Source organism: Glycine max, chromosome 7 (assembly GCF_000004515.6).
Source record: "Glycine max cultivar Williams 82 chromosome 7, Glycine_max_v4.0, whole genome shotgun sequence".
Classification (NCBI taxonomy): domain Eukaryota; kingdom Viridiplantae; phylum Streptophyta; class Magnoliopsida; order Fabales; family Fabaceae; genus Glycine; species Glycine max.
The window spans coordinates 9,761,283-9,782,535 of record NC_038243.2 but is presented as its reverse complement, the minus strand read 5'-3'; the positions used below and the strand labels follow the sequence as shown (position 1 = coordinate 9,782,535).

Below are 21,253 nucleotides of genomic sequence, written 5' to 3'. Positions count from 1 at the left end.
CAAATTTTGGAGCATCAGATGTGGATCTCTTGCGGTGGTTCACGCTAGATTTGAAGGTGATAATCCCTTGCGGATCTCTCCATTGCTACATCAGAAGCACCGTCGGAGGCTACCAGAGAGGAATGAGGAGTACAAAAAAGAGAAAGGAAAAGAAAGTTACGATGGAGAAGGGTTTATATATAATTGTGAACCTTGATTAATTTGAAGACTTATAATAATGGTGTTTAGTGGACCACTTACACCTTAGATACCGTCTTAAAAAAATAGGTTTGATATTTTTTAAATAATTGAAAGACTAAAATAAATATTTTTTTAATTTAAAAGGGATATATATCCAAAGTTTATAATCTTAGAATGATTAATAAATTATTTTCAAATAAAAAAAAAAGGAAATGTCATATTTTAAAACAAAATTTTATAGAAACAAAAAATTATAATAAAAAAGGTTATATAGATTACAAGAATAAAACAAATATACTGTATTACATAAAGATTATAAATATATTTAAGGCTGTATTTTATTTTTAATAAGTTATAATACTGGTTGTTAAAGATAAAGAAAATATATTACTACCTTGATAGGTGAGCTAGCCGAAAATTGACGTGTATCGATCTATCTATCTATTCTATTCATAATAACGTGTTTCTTCTTCTTCTTACCAACTCAACTCTCTCTCTCTCTCACACTCTCTCACTCCACTTTACTACTCACTGCATCAATTCGTCATCAATCTCACAACGCAAAATCGTTGTTCCTTCCTTCCTTCCACGCTGTTTGTTTTTAATACTATCTCTTCTCTTTTCTCAAGTCTCACACACAGAGCACAAAAACAACAAAAGTAACTAGTGAGTATCATCGTGTCTCGATTCTGAAACCAAAACACATTACAATGCAACAACATTCTCAGACCCTCTTCGCCACCTTCACCATAATCTTCTTTGCCTTCTTCTTCCCTTCAACATTCTCCGACATCTCATCGGAGCGCGCGGCGCTGCTCGCCCTGCGCTCCGCCGTGCGCGGCCGCACCCTCCTCTGGAACGCCACCGCCCCCTCGCCGTGCGCCTGGCCCGGCGTCCAATGCGACGTCGCTAACGCCAGCGTCGTCGAGCTCCACCTCCCCGCCGTCGCACTCTCCGGCGAGCTCCCCGCCGGCGTGTTCCCGGCGCTCAAGAACCTCCACACGCTCAGCCTCCGCGTGAACTCCCTCTCCGGCACCCTCCCCGCCGACCTCTCCGCCTGCACCGCCCTCCGCAACCTCTTCCTCCAGCAGAACCACTTCTCCGGCGAGGTTCCGGCGTTCCTTTCCGGCATGACCGGCCTCGTCCGCCTCAATTTGGCCTCCAACAACTTTTCCGGTCCAATTCCGGCCCGGTTCGGGAACCTCACGCGGTTGAGGACCCTCTTCCTTGAGAACAACCGGTTCAACGGTTCGCTTCCAAGTTTTGAAGAACTCAATGAATTAGCTCAGTTCAATGTCTCTTACAACATGTTAAACGGTACTGTGCCCAAAAAGTTGCAAACTTTTGATGAAGATTCGTTTTTGGGGAATACCCTTTGTGGGAAACCTCTAGCAATTTGTCCCTGGGATGATGGGGGTGGTGAGAGTGGTGTAAATGGGAGTTCAAATTCAAGTGGGGTTGGAGGGGGTGAAGGGAGTGTGATTGGAGGGGAGAAGAAGAAGAAGGGAAAGCTTTCTGGGGGTGCAATTGCTGGGATTGTTGTTGGGAGTGTGGTGATTCTTTTGTTGGTTGTCTTTGCTTTGATTCTCTTGTGTAGAAGTGGGGACAAGACTAGGAGTGTTGATAATGTTAATAACATTGTGGGGTTGAAGGAGGAGCAGCAACTGCATGGAGAGGTAGGAATTGAGAGAGGCAATGTGGAGAATGGTGGTGGAGGGGGAGGTGGGAATTCGGTGGTGGCGGCAGCAACAGCGGTGGCAGCAGTGAGTGGCAGCAGGGGTGGTGGTGGTGGTGGTGGAGGAAGAGGAGATAAGAAGTTGGTGTTTTATGGTAATAAAGTGAAGGTGTTTGATTTGGAGGATTTGCTGAGGGCTTCTGCTGAGGTGTTGGGGAAAGGAACTTTTGGGACTACCTATAAGGCGGTTATGGAGGATGGGCCCGTGGTGGCTGTGAAGAGGTTGAAGGATGTGACTGTTTCGGAGAAGGAGTTTAAGGAGAAGATTGATGTGGTGGGAGTGATGGATCATGAGAATTTGGTGCCTCTCAGGGCTTACTACTATAGCAGGGATGAGAAGCTTCTTGTTCATGATTACATGCCAATGGGAAGCCTATCTGCAATTTTGCATGGTGAGTTGAGCCTCAATTTGGTTTTGGATAATAGTATCATGCTTCTTTTTTTAATTACCTGCACATGGTTTTGTTATGTCTTTATGCTTTTGTGGTTATGACTTCAGATTTTCTTTACTGGTTTTGGTATAAGTTTTTTCTATAGAATGATTGCTGCAATTTGCACTCTTTTGGATTTTTTCTATACTGTTTATTACTTTGCAATTGACAATAGATGGGGGAAGAGAGTGTTTAGCATCATTTAAGAATCATAATTTGTCTGGCATTGCATCTCCACTCACAGTTCACTTGTTTCATCTTGCATCCATTTGACTTTGTTACTTTGTTAAGATGTAATTTGGCGTCAGCTTTTTATTGTAACTTTGTAACATGAAGTAGAGTCTAGCATCTCTCATCCATTGGCAGAACAATGGTAAAATGAAGTTTATATCATGATTCTTTGTCATCACAGGAAACAAAGGAGCTGGTAGGACACCATTGAATTGGGAAATGAGATCAAGCATTGCACTAGGAGCTGCTCGCGGCATCGAGTACCTACATTCACAAGGGCCTAGTGTTTCTCATGGAAACATAAAGTCCTCCAACATCCTCCTAACCAAGTCCTATGATGCTAGGGTATCTGATTTTGGCCTCACACACCTTGTTGGCTCTTCATCCACGCCCAACAGGGTTGCCGGTTACCGTGCTCCCGAAGTAACCGATCCGCGCAAAGTTTCTCAGAAGGCTGATGTATACAGCTTTGGGGTGTTGCTCTTGGAACTTCTCACAGGAAAGGCTCCTACACATGCCCTCTTGAATGAGGAAGGAGTGGACCTTCCAAGATGGGTGCAATCAGTTGTTAGAGAAGAGTGGAGTTCTGAGGTGTTTGATATTGAACTCCTTAGGTATCAGAATTCAGAAGAGGAGATGGTTCAGTTGTTGCAACTTGCAGTGGATTGTGTAGTTCCATACCCTGATAACCGCCCTTCAATGTCTCAAGTGAGACAACGCATAGAAGAGTTACGTAGGCCTAGCATGAAAGAGGGTACTCAAGACCAAATCCAACAACCTGATTTGATCAATGATATAGATGATGTGTCTTCTAGATGAGTTTGCTATTGGTTTGTGTACAAGGATAAATTACTGCATGGTCATTGTCTAGGACAATCTCTACGTGACACATAATCACATTTATGAAAGAAAAAAAAAAGTTAATATTGTGTTACATGAAGAAGAGTCAAAATCATATGATTCCAGACCATGTAATAATTTCTCCAAACACATGAATGTTGGCTTTGTCAAGAGCCCCATCATTTGCTTCCTAAATCCTGTGGTTATGTTTTATTTTGTTTTTAAGCTTGGGCCATAATTTGCTTCAGCACCCAACTCTGAATTTTCCTTCAATCTCAATTGTACTGGTTCACATTTTTTTCTTCTGTATCAATACCTTGAGGGAGTGGATATCTACTCCATTAGTTATTGCCGGTGGATTCTGGTTGATGTAATTATTACTTTTGCTTCAACATTGACTTTTGCTTTTTGGTGACACTTTTCTCTGTAGATACTGTGATGAGAATAGTCGCTTTCATGGTTGGTTGTAATGTCCTATAGGTGGCATGTAGCATGTCTTCAATTGTTGTGAACCCCACCTTGGTAAAGACAATATGGATGATTTATACCCAGAACCAACTTCGATTAACTATTCCTTCACTAGATAGGTGAATTAAGATTTGGATGTGAAGGTGGTTCCCCGGTAGTAAAAATATCAATTTCATGTCTGACCAATTCCTTAACCATAATGTTTTTTTAGTGTCTAATCAATCTTTTACTAAACTTGAAATGCATTTTTTTTCCGTAATTTAAAGATAACTTCAGAGTATCATTATCATAAGATTTAGTACTCTTCCATCAATAAGAAATATTAGCAAAAACAACTTTTAGCACAAACTTGAGGTTGAAGCATGGATAAATTGTCAAAAAAGTGTCATATGATGAGGAAAATGCCAAGTCAAACAGGTGCGGGCATGTGTAAAAAGCTTGATATGATATGATGCCTTTAGATTTTGATATAATTCAATTATTTCAAAAACGAAGAAATGAGCCTTTAAGCATTGATGCCTAGTTTGAATAATTCAACATTTAATCTGACATGTTTTTCAACCATAGTATACTATTGTAAAGCGTAGCTTATGTTGATGTTGATTATTATAAAAAAAAAATAATGTGAACATTAGTGTACATATGGTATTGTGTGACTTACGAAGAGTTAAGCAACTGCTTTCTTATCCATAATGTAAAGATTTTAAAATTTAAACATCAAATCAAAACATGAAAATGGATGGCATTTGATACAGTTTCTTTCAGGTGAGTACAAACCGAACTGAAAAAAGTTCATGACACAAAGGTGATGTGTTTATGGATGTGATTATAATTGTAACTTTATGGTGGACCAAAAAGAGTACACACATAGAGAGGGGCAGAGAAGTTTAAAGTGAACGTTCCTGACATAGTGGTCCTACTGCTACTTCATTGTGGTTCATGGTCATTGTTTGGTGGCATCTAGTAATCTATACCCTCTTTTTGATATTTTAATTTTGGTAATAGTTGGAGACTGCATTTAAGGTTAAAATGAATGTATATAATTACCCTCTTTTTGATATTTTAATTTTGTTAATAGTTCGAGACTGCATTTAAGGTTAAAATGAATGTATATAATTGAGTTGACAATACACGTTAATTTAAATTTAATTTTTGCAACACACGTCATTGGAAAGAAAACGAGAAACTTTTAGTGTTCAAATCTGAGATCAAGAATTAGTCCTATAATTAACCTAAATGGCTAAAGTTTGTGGAAATATATCAAGATTTCACTGTAAAGTCAAAAATCATAATTGTAATAGTTAAAAACAATGAATGATAAAGTGAAGAGGAAGAAGCAAAGATTGCCATCCTACCATTTTACTACATGGGATCCTCTTGCCTCTTTGGTCATTGTTGTCTTATTCTCTGCAGTCTTATTTCAAAATTAGTGGCAGTTATAGTAAACGCACAGACATAAACATTGGACTATTGTCGCTTCCTTTCTGACAGATTGGCATTGTTGGATTATATTTGGGGCAAGCTAATTCCTCGTTGATAATGGTTGTAACATGTTTTTTACACAAGATGTCAACTCGTGAAAGTAAACACAATGTTTAAGATTAAATCTACTTTGTATAAGAGCTGAAAGATTTTGGATAGGTGAAAATATTATCTCTTGCAGAAGAAAAGTGAGTACTTTATACTTGAAAAGTGAAAAAGATTTAACTTATAATTTTGCCTAGAAAGGAGGTTGATACAAATCGGAATCAAATTTTAAAGGACAACAGTGAATTTTACTCATTGAAGTTTGGGCACAATTAAATAGGTAGGTACATATCTTAATTTGGATATTTCTATATGAATTTATCTGGGTATGATTTCGCATCTGGGTAAATATTATCCAACCTTACATCTTACTATATAGTAATATATTTTGTATAGCTAAAAAATGTGTTATTGAATTATTATATTAAAATGTAATAAAAAATCTAACGGAAGAATACTCATTTTCTGTTCTTCGTAAAAAATCATATAAATTTAACAATTTAATTTGATATAAATAAATTTGTGTAAATGCGTATTTAAGTAGTAAATTGGCATGTGAATTTAATAAAGTAACAACAATTTCATATATTATATGAATATTATTTAAGTATAAAAAATAGAAAGATTGAAAATTTATTTAAGAGAATGTTAATTTAATTGAGAGAATATATTTTACTGGTGATAAAAAAAAAGTTACGTGTAACTAACTGCAAAGCAAAATATGTAAAAGTGTTATCTTACCTTTAAGAACTTGAATTATTATTATTATTATTATTATGCTTTAGAAAGAAAAGAACAGAAAAGAAAACACAGATTAGAATGGGATGTATTTCACACCCACCCAGAGCATCATAAGTGCTCATCTCTTGGGACAAGATTTCGATATCTTATAGGCATCTTCATTAGCAAGTCAATCCACACATGAATTTGCTTTTCCGAAGGTGTGCTCCAAGGTAATGCTCCAATGCTTTGAAAACATGTTTCGGACGGTATTCACAAGGCCAGAATCTGAAAGACAAATCACCCTTCTAAGGCCTCTATAAGAACGAACTTTTTTCTTCTAGTTTCAACGTGTATTTAATGTTTTAGTACATTGAGAAGGTTAATGCTCATTATACTTGAACACTGGTTGTTTTAAAAAATTACATTCCTCTTATTTTATACTCTCTCTAAATTCATATATAAATAAAAATAACAAATTTTACACTAATTAAGAAAATTAGTTTATATCATTTAATTTTCTTAATCTCGAGTAAAAAATAAAATTATTTTTAAAATATTCTTCATTAAAATTTACTATAATGAATAAAAATGAATCACTGAAAATAAAATTAGAATTAAATAAAAGACATTTTAAAAATGATAACATTAAAATAAAATTAGATAGATTTACTTATATTTAAATCCAACGTATAAGATCACTTTTTTGTTTCTGAGTCCAAAGAGTACCATTATTCCTTTAGTTAACAAGCAATTTTATATAATTACACATACTTTTCCTACTTTTATCTACAAACTAGAGGTATTCTTAAAAATAACAATCCATGGTAAGTAGGTGCAGTTTTATAAACACGAAAAACGTAAATGTAATAACATTTACTATCCCTAATGTATGATTAAACTCTTTGACATCCACAAAAAAGGAAGAAAGGATAAACTTCCACCTCCCTTTTTTATTTACATTCTGTACTTCCATTTTTGAGATGAGCCTTTAATATAATGTAAGAAATCGAAATCGACTTGTTTTTACCTTTTGAGAAAAGGTACAGATTACAAAATGTTACTTCATAGTATTTTCTACCATTATTTCTAATACAATCGAATGAAATCAACATTTTTAGCACTAACTCGGGAAATCAAATTGCTTTTGTCCAATCAGCATTACGTTCTACACTACGCTGCCAGAAAAAAAGGAGTGGGTTAAAAGTGATGTTTCCTTAGCTAAGTTAACAAAACCAATATTTCCTATTTTCCTTAGCTAAATTAATAAAACCAAAAGAACTCACGGGGAACAAGTCAATAACATCAGCTAATATATCGTTTAGTGATCATTAAGGACGCATGGTGTTAAAAAAAATCTCGAAAAAGCTTGAAGGGATGTGTTCAGAAAAAGACTTCACAGCAGCATCTCAATTGTGCAAGTAAATAATATTACAGTGGCCTGAACAAAAAGGGATGTGTTCTCATTGCCAGAATAATAAAGAGGACACCACAGAACAATGTGAGCAACAGTGAATATGCTATTTAAAATTTACAGTTCTCAATTCATACACAATAAACCGAAGATTTAAACCCCCACTGTTGCCCTGTAACCTAACAAGCAAAGAGTACATCCTGAACCACTTTGAACCTCTAAATCTGCAATATCCAGTAATACAATTTAGGTGAGCAAGAAAACAAGTAAATAAAAAAATGACGAATTGACAAGTAACGAAGAATCATACATGTACAAGGTATACAAACCCAAAAGGTGCTTATGCCCCCAAAATTGCTTGGATCATAGGTCGAAAACCAAATTCTGGACTTTGACATAGGTTAATACATACAGCTATGCACTAGAATTCGTTGGCGGGTCATCTTTCCATCCCTTGGTGAGATCATAGTTGATTGATGCAAGCTGGGAGAGATTCTGAAAACCCAAAGGAAACATTAAGCCCAAGAAGAAAACCTTACAAAAAGTTATCAATCTAAATATCAACAGAACATATGTTGCACAGGCAGGCGAAAAATATTAGGTTACTCATGAATAATAGTAGTATAGTAATCTCAGAGAAAAAAGCCATTCTTCCTATTCAACATGTTAAAATTCGAGTGTAGGTGACAAAAAAAACATGGGCATTAGATCATGCATAAATCATTAAAGTTAATTTAAATTGTTCAGTTAAATTATAATGAAATTTAATATGATTTGAGAGAATTACCTTAAAGGAGAAATTACTAAAAGAGTAATTGACAGATGTGCCAGAATCAAACTCGGTAAGACCCCAACATTCATCTCCCTGTTAACAAGACGAAGAGTCAGCCCTTAACACTTAAAATTGATTTTAGTTAGTATTTTATGTTTAGCAATGCCTATAACTGCAATACCACTTCATCTTGTCGATTGCTCAAACAACTACTGCTGCCACTTAAGCTATCAGCATCACTAGAATCCTCATCATCACTTGCTGGATATACAAGACCATCAGAAGTATTCCACGAGTAGCGACTAGTGAAGTAACTGGTATCTAGAGCACTCTCAGAAGCAGGAACAAATGCAGCCTGCAAAACCAACAGAAGCATTATGTGGTTCAGGATATCACGAGAGTGGCAGTAAAATTAACAATAACATCCATCGCTCAAGTAAACTATTACATACTTTCTGCCTGGCAAGTGTATCCCAGTTTATGTCCTTGAAGAAAACATGTTGCTTTACCTGCATCATTAAGAGTTTATTAGTTTAACATTTGAAAGGAAGAAAATACAGAAAAAACAAATCATAAAAATGGATAACAAGGATCTGTATGATTATTAGAAACTAGATCACCTCTGACGCCCCTTTGGATCCTAGTCTTTGATTAGGATCTTCTGTCAATAATCTGAAAATTGAAAGGTCAGGCACTACATGAAAAACACTCAGCTAATAGTTTAGTACTTAAACAAGAATAATACCCAACGACAAGACTGTTATAACAAAAAGTGTTAAAAACAACATATACAAGGAATCAATATTATAAAGTATTTTGTTCAAAAAAAATATATTTTAATACATATAATAAGAACAATGATGTACAATTAGAACATAACACTATTACCGATCAATAAGATCCTGTGCTTGAGGACTCATCTCTTCAGGAACTGCTGGCCAAGGTATCTTACGATTAAGAATATTATCAAATATAGTCTACAGAGTACAAACACAAAAATAACATCATATGTCAGAGAGAACCCAACCATACAAAGGCAAAACTAACAGGAAAAAAAAACTTAAAAACCATTTATAAAATTCATCACAATGAAGCAGGGTATATAAACCTGAGGGTGCTCTGCATTGAAGGGTGGAATACCAACAAGCAACTCAAATAAAATGACCCCAACAGACCACCAATCAGCAGTAAACCCTGTAAAATTAGAACAAATGTTTTGCTTGTTGTTTCCAATAATAAATACATGAGTATTCACCATATATAAAGTCGAATCATTAAATCAGTAGGCTACAATGATCAAAACATTTCCATTTGACTTAATCATTTCACTATAAAGAATAAAGATCCTACAAGATGTTTTCAGTATTGTTAAGAATTTAATTATAAACAGAAGGAAAATCATGTTTTCTGTAATTATTTATTTAAAAAAAACTGCCCAAATGACAAAAGTCAAATCTATATTTTAAGAGATGGGAGAAAACCAGAAATCAAACCACCTTAAACATAAAAATGGGACTATACGAACCATGTCCAGTTCCCAAAAGTATCTCTGGGGCTAAGTAATCAGGTGTACCCACTGCAGAACGTTTCTTCCTCCTTTCCCTTTGATCCTCGGATGTAAATACATCAGTTTCATCTTCTTCCAGTAGTGATGTCCCATTCACAGCTGGACCAGACAGATCATCTGTGCTGTTGATGAGACCAACTTTAGAAAGCCCAAAGTCTGTTAACTGCCAAAGTAGACAAAAAAAATCAAGTTGACTAGCAGAGTATAAAACAGGATTACATGAATGTTGAAGTTGAAACTCAAATGGATGCAACGTACACCTAAGAGGTGCAAAAAAATTGGCCTGGTTTCAATGAGCTTTCAAAAACGAAATCTATTTTATGTGAGCTTTCTAGAAAATCAAAACAAAATTTATATGTTTGGATGTAATATTGAGTAGTACTTTTAAATGTTTAAATAGCTCCTCTATCACATATAACTATATAAGAAAGTCTTTTTAGAAGGATTAAAAATTAGCTAGGGGAAAAAAAAACCCCTCAAAAATAGCACAATTTTGTTTGTGCTTCAATTTGAGACCTCATCCAAATAAACTAAAATATAATAAAAGTAATATATGTATACACACAAGATTGCAGAAAGATTTTTTTACCATTTTTTCCTGAGAAAAATAAATACTCTACATTGTGATATTAAATATATGTTTGGGAGCAATTTTTTTATGAAATAATCATTTTTTCTTTCAAAAGCTCTCTCAGAAAGCTAGTAAAAAAAATTCTCTAAAATAATTGAACCAAATACATGGAATCACAACCTACAGGGATGGGATTGGTAGAGCTATTGAAAGAAGCTAATAATAGAAAAGATGTAAAACTCAATGATTCATCATATAGACAGGCCCCAAAAAAAATTCAAAATCACCACCAGACCACCCAAACAGTCTAACCCAACCAAACACCATAAAATTACTAGAACAAATTACACTCGCACTCCCTGAGTTTTTTTCAAATTACACATAACACCACTCTTTTTCAATTACTAAACTAACTTTCCTATATGTTTGAAAACATTACATTGACACTCCCTTAATGCTTGAAAATATTACATTGATGCCCCCTTATATATTACACTAACACCCCCTACAAGGGATGTTATTGCAATGGTTAAAAAAACAGGGGGTGTTTGTGTAATGTCATGAAACATCAGGAGTGGTTAGTGTAATTTACTCAAATTAATACTTAACTATTATTTTAAAATACAAAACTGTTGATATTAATCCTACGAAGAAGAAAAAAAAGACTAACCATATTGCGTTGGGATTTCCATTACAAATTTCCAAATCATGGTTTGGGCAAAAATTACAAGAGGCAACCTTTTCCCATGACCATGGTTTGGAGGTATGTAAAAAGAAACCTAAACACACTCAATAGTTTACCTTGATATGACCATCATGTGCTATCAACAAATTGTCAGGCTTCAAGTCACGATGAACCACATGCAGAGAATGCAAATACTCTAACGCAAGCACCTAACATTGGACAAACACTGTTTTAGACAAATGTAATAAAGATCATTTTTTTCAGATAACCAGAGAGAGAGACAGTAATGAGACAGAACAAATAATTACCACTTCAGCAATATATACACGGGCGACTTCCTCATCTAGGCAACCTAAATTCCTTAATAGTGAATACAGGTCACCTCCATTAAGATATTCCATGACAAGATATAAGTTCTCACGACATGTAAAAGAATAGAAGAATCGAACCTGATTAAGTTAAAGCTAACATTAGAATAAGACAGCATTTCTCAAAGCAGCATGGAATAATAAACTAGTTAGACCTGCTCACCACAAAAGGGTTGCGTACTGTAATTAAGATATCACGTTCTGCTAATATACTTTCCACAGCATTCTTCCGGATCATATCTGCCTTCTTGAGAACCTATTAGAAAATAGCTCAATAGGGTAAAGAACTAAAGTGTAAAACAAGAAATAGAAACAAATTTACAACAGAGTGAATTGAAGACATTACCACAAAGCTGTTACCAAAATCAACTGCATAACCTTGGAACCGTAGAACCATTGAAAGATGTAAATAGTACAAAGTAATAAACAATACATGGAAAGAGTTTAAAGAATAATTCAATGCAGATTTTATTTTCCAGTAAAAAAAAGAAAAGTTGTTAAAGAAAATGATAGAAATATAAGGTCAGATATTAAATTACATATGTAGCCCTCCATGGAGCATGTTGAGCTACAACAATTAGTGAAATATATAAAGATAAATAGTTATATGTGAAATTGATAGCATGTTCAGAAACAACTATTTTTGGTAAAATTATCCTTTTTTTCAGAAAGCTCTCAAGATGCTCTGTCAAAAGGGTGGCTTTTGCCCAACAAGCATTCCAAACACTCAATCGTAAGCTTCAATAAAACTCCAACACAGATCATTCAACCTTGGTAACCCAATTTTATTAAACAACTCTTCTACAAAACAAGCCACAAAAAAGAACAATCAAGCATAAAACTGTTGTGCAACCAAGAGGGATAAACACCAGGGAGATTTATACCAATGAACCATGAGCAACAACATAAGTGAACTTGACACCACACTTTTAATCCAAAACCTTAAGGCTTAGGTTTATGAGTTTTTTCTTCACTTAAATGGTGTTCAATCTTTTACATTTCTACCAAATGTGAGACTTCATCTCACACTTGTACTCCAACAGAAACAAAGACAAGGATATGAATCTTCAATTTAAGAGATATACAACAAATGACATAACCATGAAAAATGAGAAGGGGAGGAATAAGGGTTTAAACAGTAACCACTGAATCAGAAGCATAAAGTATATATACCTTTATTGCAAAAAGATCACCAGTTGTTCTCTTTTTAGCCAAGAAAACCCTTCCAAATGCCCCACGACTGATAGGTTTTATAATCTCAAAGTCATCAATGGAGGTACGATCCCTTGAAGAATGGATTGGGCTTGTTCTCAAGCTGCGAACCACATCATCTTCCAATAGATCATCATCAACAGTGCTCTCTGTATCTATCTTTTCCACATCCACCATCTCAGTGAGCTGCAGATACTTCTCTCTACCAACCCAAATTACAACTTATCAAGAATAATCACCAAATAATTACAAAAGAAAATAGCAAAGTCCATGTTATTAAACAGCATCAATTGAACTGCAATGGAGGATTGAACTTTGAAGTGGCCAGTTTTGGAGAAAAAGGCACATGAAAGGCTTGCCATTGTGATCTTGCAATCGGGGTGGGGCAGTGTTTTTTATTCCATGCTATGTTTTAGGTAAAGCCTCCTTCTTGATTCAGGTAAGGCCACTTTTAGTCCATGCTCTGTTTTCTTTCTTTTTATTATTTTATTTGAAACCTTATCCTCCTTTTTCTCACTTTATTAGTCAGGTACCTACCTCCTGTCTATCATTCTCTATTATGCTGTTTTTCCTTCATCAAAAACAGAACATTCTTTTTTCATCTCTTTATTTTATTTATTAAATCCATAGCAGCAGTTATAGAACAGAATCACCACATGCTCCTGCCTTTTTCATTCACCATAAGTTCATAACAAATTCTAGACATCAACACAACAGCAACATGCATACATAGAATCATAGACAAATTAGTGTTCCTTAGATGTGAGATTGATTATGATATGTTTGAGTTTGTCTCTTTTCTTTCCGTTGAATTGCTGTTAAATTATATTTTGTAAAGTTTGATATGCTAGAACAGTATAAAAGTTTATTGCATGATTTTTAAACCTATCAAGAGGAGAGGGCGGACTAAAGCATATGATGGAGTTGTCAAGAGGGATCTCATGGTAAATAACAACTCTGAAACTTTGGTCTTTAATTAAGCCGAATGATGTCATTTGATCCATGTAGCTGCCTGCAAACCTCACCTAGTATGATAAGGATTTGTTGTTTTTCTTGATATACTAGAACATGTTTGAATTGTTTATTATTTTAATATAATTTGATAGACTTTTATTTTTATATATCTTGCACTGGGGTACGTTAGTTTTTTTAATATATCTTGCAGATATTTTGTGGTTCTTTTAACAAGGTCACCATGTGTCCACAATTAGCCACTATGATGTCCACCGAAATTCTATCTTGGATTTTAGCTTGCCGTGATTACTAACAATGTGATCGTCACAACAAGTACAGGGAAAAAAAGGGGTATATTGTGAACTTCAATAAAAGTCTGTCTAGCCATAAAATTATAATTGGACAGATAATCAGGCGACTCCTCTAAAGAGACACGTGTAAAGTGAGAAAGTAAGAGTATATCCAACATTAAATTAAATAAGTTTATGACATACTTTAATGCAAATCAACAGATACACCCATACTTTCTCACTTTACACATTTACTCATTGTAAAGGAGTCAAATAACAGATAATTGGACACAAACGTATATGTAGAAATATTATTATGGCATATAATATTCTGGGTTCAGTTATAAACTTATGACTATCGGTAAAAAAAAAAAGTGTCTAACAAGAATTTACCCTAAAATTTATCCATTAAGAATCCATCTACTCAGGTGTTTACTTCGAGTACTTCCCATATTATGCTACATCATGTATAGCAGAAAAGTACTAACCGAATCAGCTTCTCAATACGCGTTCCAAAGGTCTCCACAGTAAGTGCATCAAATTTCCTTCTATCTACAACAACCCGCAAATCATCAAGACAAGATAATAAATATGACGTCGTGCGATCATCGTCCAAAGGAGCATTTGCCACACAGCGCGCTATGTCAGCAAGTTCATTCATCTACAATAAAACAGGAATTTTGTGACAGAAATGCCAAAGATAAGATTTTTCTGACAAGAATATTATGAAACAAGAGTATTTGATATTTCTTTATGCAAATGTAAGGCATGCCTCATTTTTAAAAAATTCAGAACAGATACAGGCATAAGCAATTTGATATTTCAGCACAAACAATTAGATATAAACTAAACATCATATTTAAACACATGGGGAGGACCATTTGATACAACATGCTGAATTTAAGTGACAATGTCAGCCATGACATAACTAGTATATAAATTAGAAATAAAAGCATCTTAGAAAGAGAATTAAAAAGTGGCATGCCTGCGGCAGATCATCATGTTCAGAATAAGCACCCTTCCCTGCCAAGAGCAAGTCAATCTGACTTGTCCGTGGTGTCATCAACGGAGACCTGGGAGTCATGCTCCCTGCAGATGATGTTGTCATACCTTGGTCAGACTTTGGACCAAAACGAGTTTTACATGACATAAGTGGTAATCCTTTTAGGTCATCCATAAAAACAGAATTGTCGGCTTCAGGGAAACAGTCTAGCATGTCCTCCGAGCCTCTGCGAGACCAATCACTAAGTTTAGGTGAAGGAACATCAGATTCTTCAGTCATACTAGAATTTGACACTTTTGCAACATCGGGACTTCCCACCATTTGTTGGGTATCCTTTTGTGTACATGATTCCATCATCTTTTCTAGTGTTTCAGCAATTCTGCCAAGACGCTCATTGACACTCAGTCCCTTCTGATCACATCTATCAGCAAGTGCACAAATCCTTGAATGATCTTCAACATGTGAAGTAGGAACATCCTCTTCACATATACGACAAATTATTGAATTCTCCTCACTATTATTATTCTGCTGATCTCCCCAGTGTCCCCAGGAAACTTTGTGCTGGTGTTTGGAAGCATGATCCAAGGAATCTTTGACAGGATGAAGCTCAGATGGCTTAGCAGTATCCACATCAGAACTGAATCTCTTATTATTTGATGCCTTTGAAGACTCAATCCTCCCATAATTTTGGTCCTTCAACTGAACAGCTTCTTTAGGGCTTCTTCCTGTTGGAGAAGGGAATTTCTTCCAAGAAGCCATTCGATTCCTGCCTGAAGAAGAGTTAAAGTGTTTTGCATTGTCATCATCAGCAGGAATAGATAGATTTTCTGGTTGCATAACATCTTTCTTCCAACCCATCATACTCTGCTCTTGACTAAAAGCTTTTTTCGATGAAGGCTTTAAGACCTTTGTAGCACTTGAACTTTTAGTATCCCTTCCCACACTAGGAGGAATACATTTTCCAGCAGAATGCAAGACTCTGGATTGACGGAGATTGAAAACAGGTTCATCCTCAGCCAAACCACTTTCCTTATGGAATTGCAATAATCGGGTACACCTTGTGAGAATGAAAAGCATTCGAGTGTGAAGCTGCTTTAACATCCCTGGAGGATGTTCTTGACGCCTGTCATCCAACTCCTGAACTATACTTTCACACTGAAGCCAAAACTCACCAGATGAAGTCATAGCACAGCTCCTGGCCAAAACTAGCAAGTCCTCAATGGTTTCTTGCCATTCAGGATGAGTATCTGCATTTTTTTCAAGAATTCCAACCAGGTCTGCCGCAAAAATAGCCAGATCAGAGTTCACATCTTCCTTTGCTTTATCAAATTTTGCCCTAATAACAACCAAAATCTCCTGCACAACAAAGTAAAGCAATTCTGATGTAATGCCTCTTATGACACAAATCATCAACACAACAATACAATGTGAAATGGAAACTAAAGTACCTCAAGGTTATTTAACCGTCGAGGCTTCGAAAATGGAAAAGGCCAGACACCTTTCGAATTCAATTCGTGGGAAAAACTTTTGATGTCCGAAGGAAACCTCTTTCTGGGTGCACTAGTGACACGTAATATAGCTTGAAAACGAGGAGATTCAGACTCCTTAGGGTTTTCAAAATCATATGCTGTCTGAAAATGAAGCAATTAAGTTTCTTTCTTCCATTATAGATGAATAAACAGAATAAACAACTAATTTAGATAAAATTTAAGTTAATCGAAGTAATAAAAAAAGATACCAAAGACCAACACACACACACCCCAAACCCAGGGGTACCTCTGGAGTACAAACATCTGCACTTTTTAAGCCTCCAGACTGAGCCCGTGATGATACCTGTTTGCCTGTTTAAAGTGATATCATAAGCAAAAGTAACATTTCAAGAAAAAAACTAACAGTTTTTTCAGATACTTCGGTATAAAATAAACACAAACAAAAAACAAATCTGTTGATCAGCGGTGGGTATATAAAACTAAACAAATAATAACATCAACCCAAAACCGACTCATAACACATCCTGATTGGAATTTGTGAGCAGGCCCCTGTCCAAGTTTGATGTGTGAGGGAGTGAACTTAGTTGATCTTGAGCTTAAGCTTGAGTGTGTCCTATTTTGAAAATTGCTTTGGCAGTTTGGCTATTTGTACTTGTCCACCTCTAACTTATACTGCCTTAAACTTTGCTTAACCCACCAATTTGGGACTATTAACAACACCCTTGCACTCATAATTTGCGCACATTACATATACAATATTTACGTCACCTATACAATCATTCCGTTAACTACAGAAACCAACAATAGATGAGCTTGCCAGGCAGAGATACAGAAAGGTGAAAACTGGTGAAATAACTATACTACAACCAGCCACTTTCACAGTGTAAAGCTGCAACCAATATGATGTAGCAGCAGTAAAGCTATAAGAAATCATAAGTTTAAAGATCCACAAACCTCAATTGTTTAGTTTAATGTGTTGGTCTGGTTAATTGTAATGTTTAGCATATGGATATGTCAGTACTCAGTACCTTAAGTAGGATTTGTGAATCAAGATAGTTAGTTGTGCATTTGTACATGCTACAGCTTTAGTTGCATATTTTCCTTCAGTAATTATTGTTATTTATATAATTATATATTTAATTATGTTTCTTAGAAGCCAGTTATCTTACTAGGGTGTTTACTACATAACTTGAATAATGAATAGTCCTAAATAAATAATGTAACCAGCTAATAATATAGACAGTGCGTGAATAAATTATTTTAGGGCAAATACTAGTCTCCCTAATTTGACATGCCTCTTTCTCCCTGGGGTGTGATGCCTAGTTCAAAATTCAAATTGATTTTCAGTTAAATATGGTCAATGCTCAGACCTCAGGGAACCAGGTAAATCCAGGAAGACTGGCCAGTTTAAATCAAGGTAGAAACTGGTATGCCCAGTTGAATTTTATCAAATCAGAAAAACTGGCTGATTTTTGTGATTTTCTTTTTTATTTTTATGCCTCACCAGTTTTTCCTAGGAGACTGGTGAATGAATCACTGAATCAATAAGGTCCCAAACATTTAGAAAGTAGTTCCAAAATTCAGTCCCAGTGGTTTCAGTTATTGTAGCTGGCCCTATCTGGTGCGAAAAGACTTCTGTTGTTGTAGTTCTAGTTTTAAAAAAATGTAATATCTTCAGTTATTGTGTGTATTTTCCCAAATACTTCACCAAGCAATGCGCCAATGCATTTAGTTAAATGAAATAATTAAATAAAAGACATAGCAATATTGTCCCCTTTGATATGATTTAAAGAAAGATTGTGATACGTAGAATATATGAAAATACTAGTTAACTTCATCAATTGAACCATGCAATTTTCTCTTTACTCAAGGAAGTCTGGTTATAATATATGGTTAATTAATCATTTTAATCTGCCAATTGAGCTATATAAAATGTCACCCAAGTATGGGGGATTATTTCAATGAATGCTAATCATATTTGAGGCTGTGTATACAAAATTCATTCATCAACATATATATAAAGAAAATTCATTCATCAACACATATATAAAATCCAGATAATCACAGTGAAGTAGGGAGGCACGCAGCCTTATTTATGATACTGCCACTGTCCCTGCTCTTTTGAAAACATTACTAATAATAGTTTTGAATTCTTAATACATATAAATTAAAATTCAATTACAATTTTATCCCTCAGTTCTTTACTCATGCCAAACACGAGAATAAAAGTTTAGTCAACTCCATTTCTGACAGTACTAAAACTGAAATAAGAACTACAATCTTTAGTTCCACTGTTGTCATCCAAACAAATCTAAAAGAACATGGAGCAACTGATCTACACCAAAAACACAAAAGGAAAATAAACAAACCACGTCCTTCCAACTCATAGAATCATAGTACCAGAACATGACCAAGCAAGATACTCACAAATAGAGATACCGATGCAATAGACATTCTCCCCAGTCCACTCAGCAGAACCCCCCATCCTCCTTCTTTATACTTCTTATTAAAACAAAATGACATCAAGCCATTCTTCTAAAGCATATAAATATAATCTAAGTATAGCACTGGCCTTATGGGCACTTAATAACACTTCTCCACCAAAATCCTAATAAAACAATCCAAACAATAATCCTTTACTTACCTAATTAGAAAACCAATCAACACCACACAATCAGAGTCATTACAAAATCCACACATGCACACAGAGTTACAGTGATACCTGCAGCTTCCGATGATGACTCTCCATTCTGCAACCGCGACCGCGGCAACACCACCGGACTCTGCTCCCTCGATGGCAAGCTCCCCGACGTTGACACATTATCGGAATTGCCCCCGTTATCGCCCCAACCTCCGGCGGCGGCACTGCCGACGGAACCCTCGTGAAATCCCACCCTGCTCTGGCTAGCCACCTCCTTCTTCTTCCCATCGCCGGCGCGGGCACTAACACCCGGCCGCGAGAGGTTGCTGCCGCCGAGCGCCGCCGTCCCTTTCTCGCCCCTGAATCCGAAGAAGCTCTCCTGCGGCAGCGGCCCCGATCTCGTCTTGATCCTGTTAAGCCCCAGCGACGACGCCAGAATCGGAGACACCGATGACGACGACGGCGATTCCCGTCCCTCCGCCGCCGTCAGCTTCTTCGCCGGAGAATCCTTCCGAGACTCCGGCGGCGGCGTTTGACTTTCCTTCCCCTTGACCGTATCCTTCTTCTTGGTTCCATCCTTGACCTGCGTCTGCCGGCACGAAGCGAGACCGCCGCCGCCGCTGCCGCCGGCGGCAGCGGCGACTAGGGTTTGACTAGCGGCGGATTTAGATTTTTTCTTGTCGGATCTGGAAGGAGAATTGGAGGAGAAAGATCGAGGACTATTGGAGGATGCATCGGGGCTAGAAGAATCGGATTTCTTGGAAGAGAAGAATCTTCCCTTGAAGACCATGTTTGGAGGATAACCAAACGAACCCTAGCACCATGCTGCTGAGAAGTGCCACATTGATTTTGAAGCTGAACTTAGAGAGAGAAAGAGTGAATAGAGAGCGTTGGGATTGTAGGGAGAGAAAGAAAAGAAAAAAGGAGGGGTTGGTGTGATAGTGGTGATGTTCAATTCAAAGGGGTTGATTGTGGACTCTGGAAAATGTGTATAACTTTTTACAGAACAAACACTAGACATTATTGAAAATTTGAAATCACCTTGCTTAACTTCATTTTTCGGATTTGAAGATTTTCTATGACCCAGACCTTAGCTTTTTTATTTTAATTTAATTTCTTTAAATGTCTTTTATTTTATTTTGTTTCTTTTGGGTTCTTTGACCAGAATAATGTATTTTCCTTAAGTGTTTGTTGAAAATAGGAAAATAGAAATCAGATAATTACCATTTTGGCACCATTTTGGTCAAGTGGGAATGTGGATTTGGTGTAGTTGAGAAATTTTGTAGGTTTTGTGGTGAATTTTTATCTTACGGTTTTGAATTGAATTGCGTTATTTTTTTTTCTTTGATGCAAAATACACGTGATTTTCATCTATAAATTGGACATATCTTAGTTTAAAGCATTGGATAAAGATCAAATGACACACAATTCAAATATATCAATGATGACAAGTTTAAATATATTATAGGGCACCAATTCAAAATTCTTTTCATAACTCGTGTATAATATTATTAGTCAACATAATGTTATTGTATTATACCATTAATGTTAACATTTAAAAAATTTGCAACTAATAAATGCGTGTCACATGGCGTGATCCTATATTTAAATTTTATTTTTCTTTTATAAGTTAGTTTGAGCAAAATACACTTAATCGGTGTAAAAGTTTATTCTAGTAGTTTTTAACAATTTTAGAAAAATCTTTAAGAAACTACTGCAAGTAGCTTTTAGTTTATAAGTTACTATTTTTCTTCTTTTTCCATTTTTATTCTCATTGATTATGCAAAACTTTTTTCTACTTTTTTATTTTAAAAATATTTTACCTACCATGTTACTTTTAGCAGTTTTGTAAAACTTGAACTAGATTGTTTATACCGGTTTAAATAGTCTTTTAATATGGGGGAATCGAATACACCATATTAAAAAATTTATAATAAAGCATATATTTTTTTAATGAATTGAATTAGATCTTTTTAACTCAATTTAACTAGTTAATCGTATCTATAATCAGTTTAGTCATTCTTTCAATTCGAAACCGTATGGGAGATGTTTTAGTTAAAAATAAATTTCTAAAGAAGGGGGGTTTAGTTTTCCAATAGCAATGTCCAAAAATGTAAGCTGGTTATATATTTGATTGGGCTCAGAATAATTGTA

At 35.6% G+C, this 21,253-nt stretch overlaps 2 protein-coding genes across 2 annotated transcripts; one reads left to right on the top strand and one right to left on the bottom strand.

Moving 5' to 3' along the window:
• The first annotated feature begins 635 nt into the window (after positions 1-635).
• On the top strand, positions 636-3,834 carry LOC100781597 (probable inactive receptor kinase At1g48480). The gene is made up of 2 exons (XM_003530016.5): positions 636-2,307; positions 2,759-3,834. Exons 1-2 carry the CDS (start codon positions 891-893, stop codon positions 3,394-3,396), a joined length of 2,055 nt encoding a protein of 684 aa, XP_003530064.1. The 5' UTR covers positions 636-890; the 3' UTR covers positions 3,397-3,834.
• Positions 3,835-7,574: 3,740 nt separating this feature from the next.
• On the bottom strand, positions 7,575-20,162 carry LOC100816852 (probable serine/threonine protein kinase IREH1). Its single transcript, XM_006583404.4, has 18 exons — positions 19,181-20,162; positions 16,745-16,809; positions 16,417-16,599; positions 14,951-16,324; positions 14,454-14,626; positions 12,683-12,923; positions 11,673-11,765; positions 11,450-11,590; positions 11,258-11,350; positions 9,844-10,048; positions 9,427-9,512; positions 9,207-9,295; positions 8,939-8,990; positions 8,771-8,827; positions 8,500-8,673; positions 8,334-8,411; positions 7,857-8,041; positions 7,575-7,770 (listed from the first exon to the last, which is right to left on the bottom strand). Exons 1-17 carry the CDS (start codon positions 19,887-19,889, stop codon positions 7,961-7,963), a joined length of 3,894 nt encoding a protein of 1,297 aa, XP_006583467.1. The 5' UTR covers positions 19,890-20,162; the 3' UTR covers positions 7,575-7,770; positions 7,857-7,960.
• Between the last annotated feature and the right edge of the window lie 1,091 nt (positions 20,163-21,253).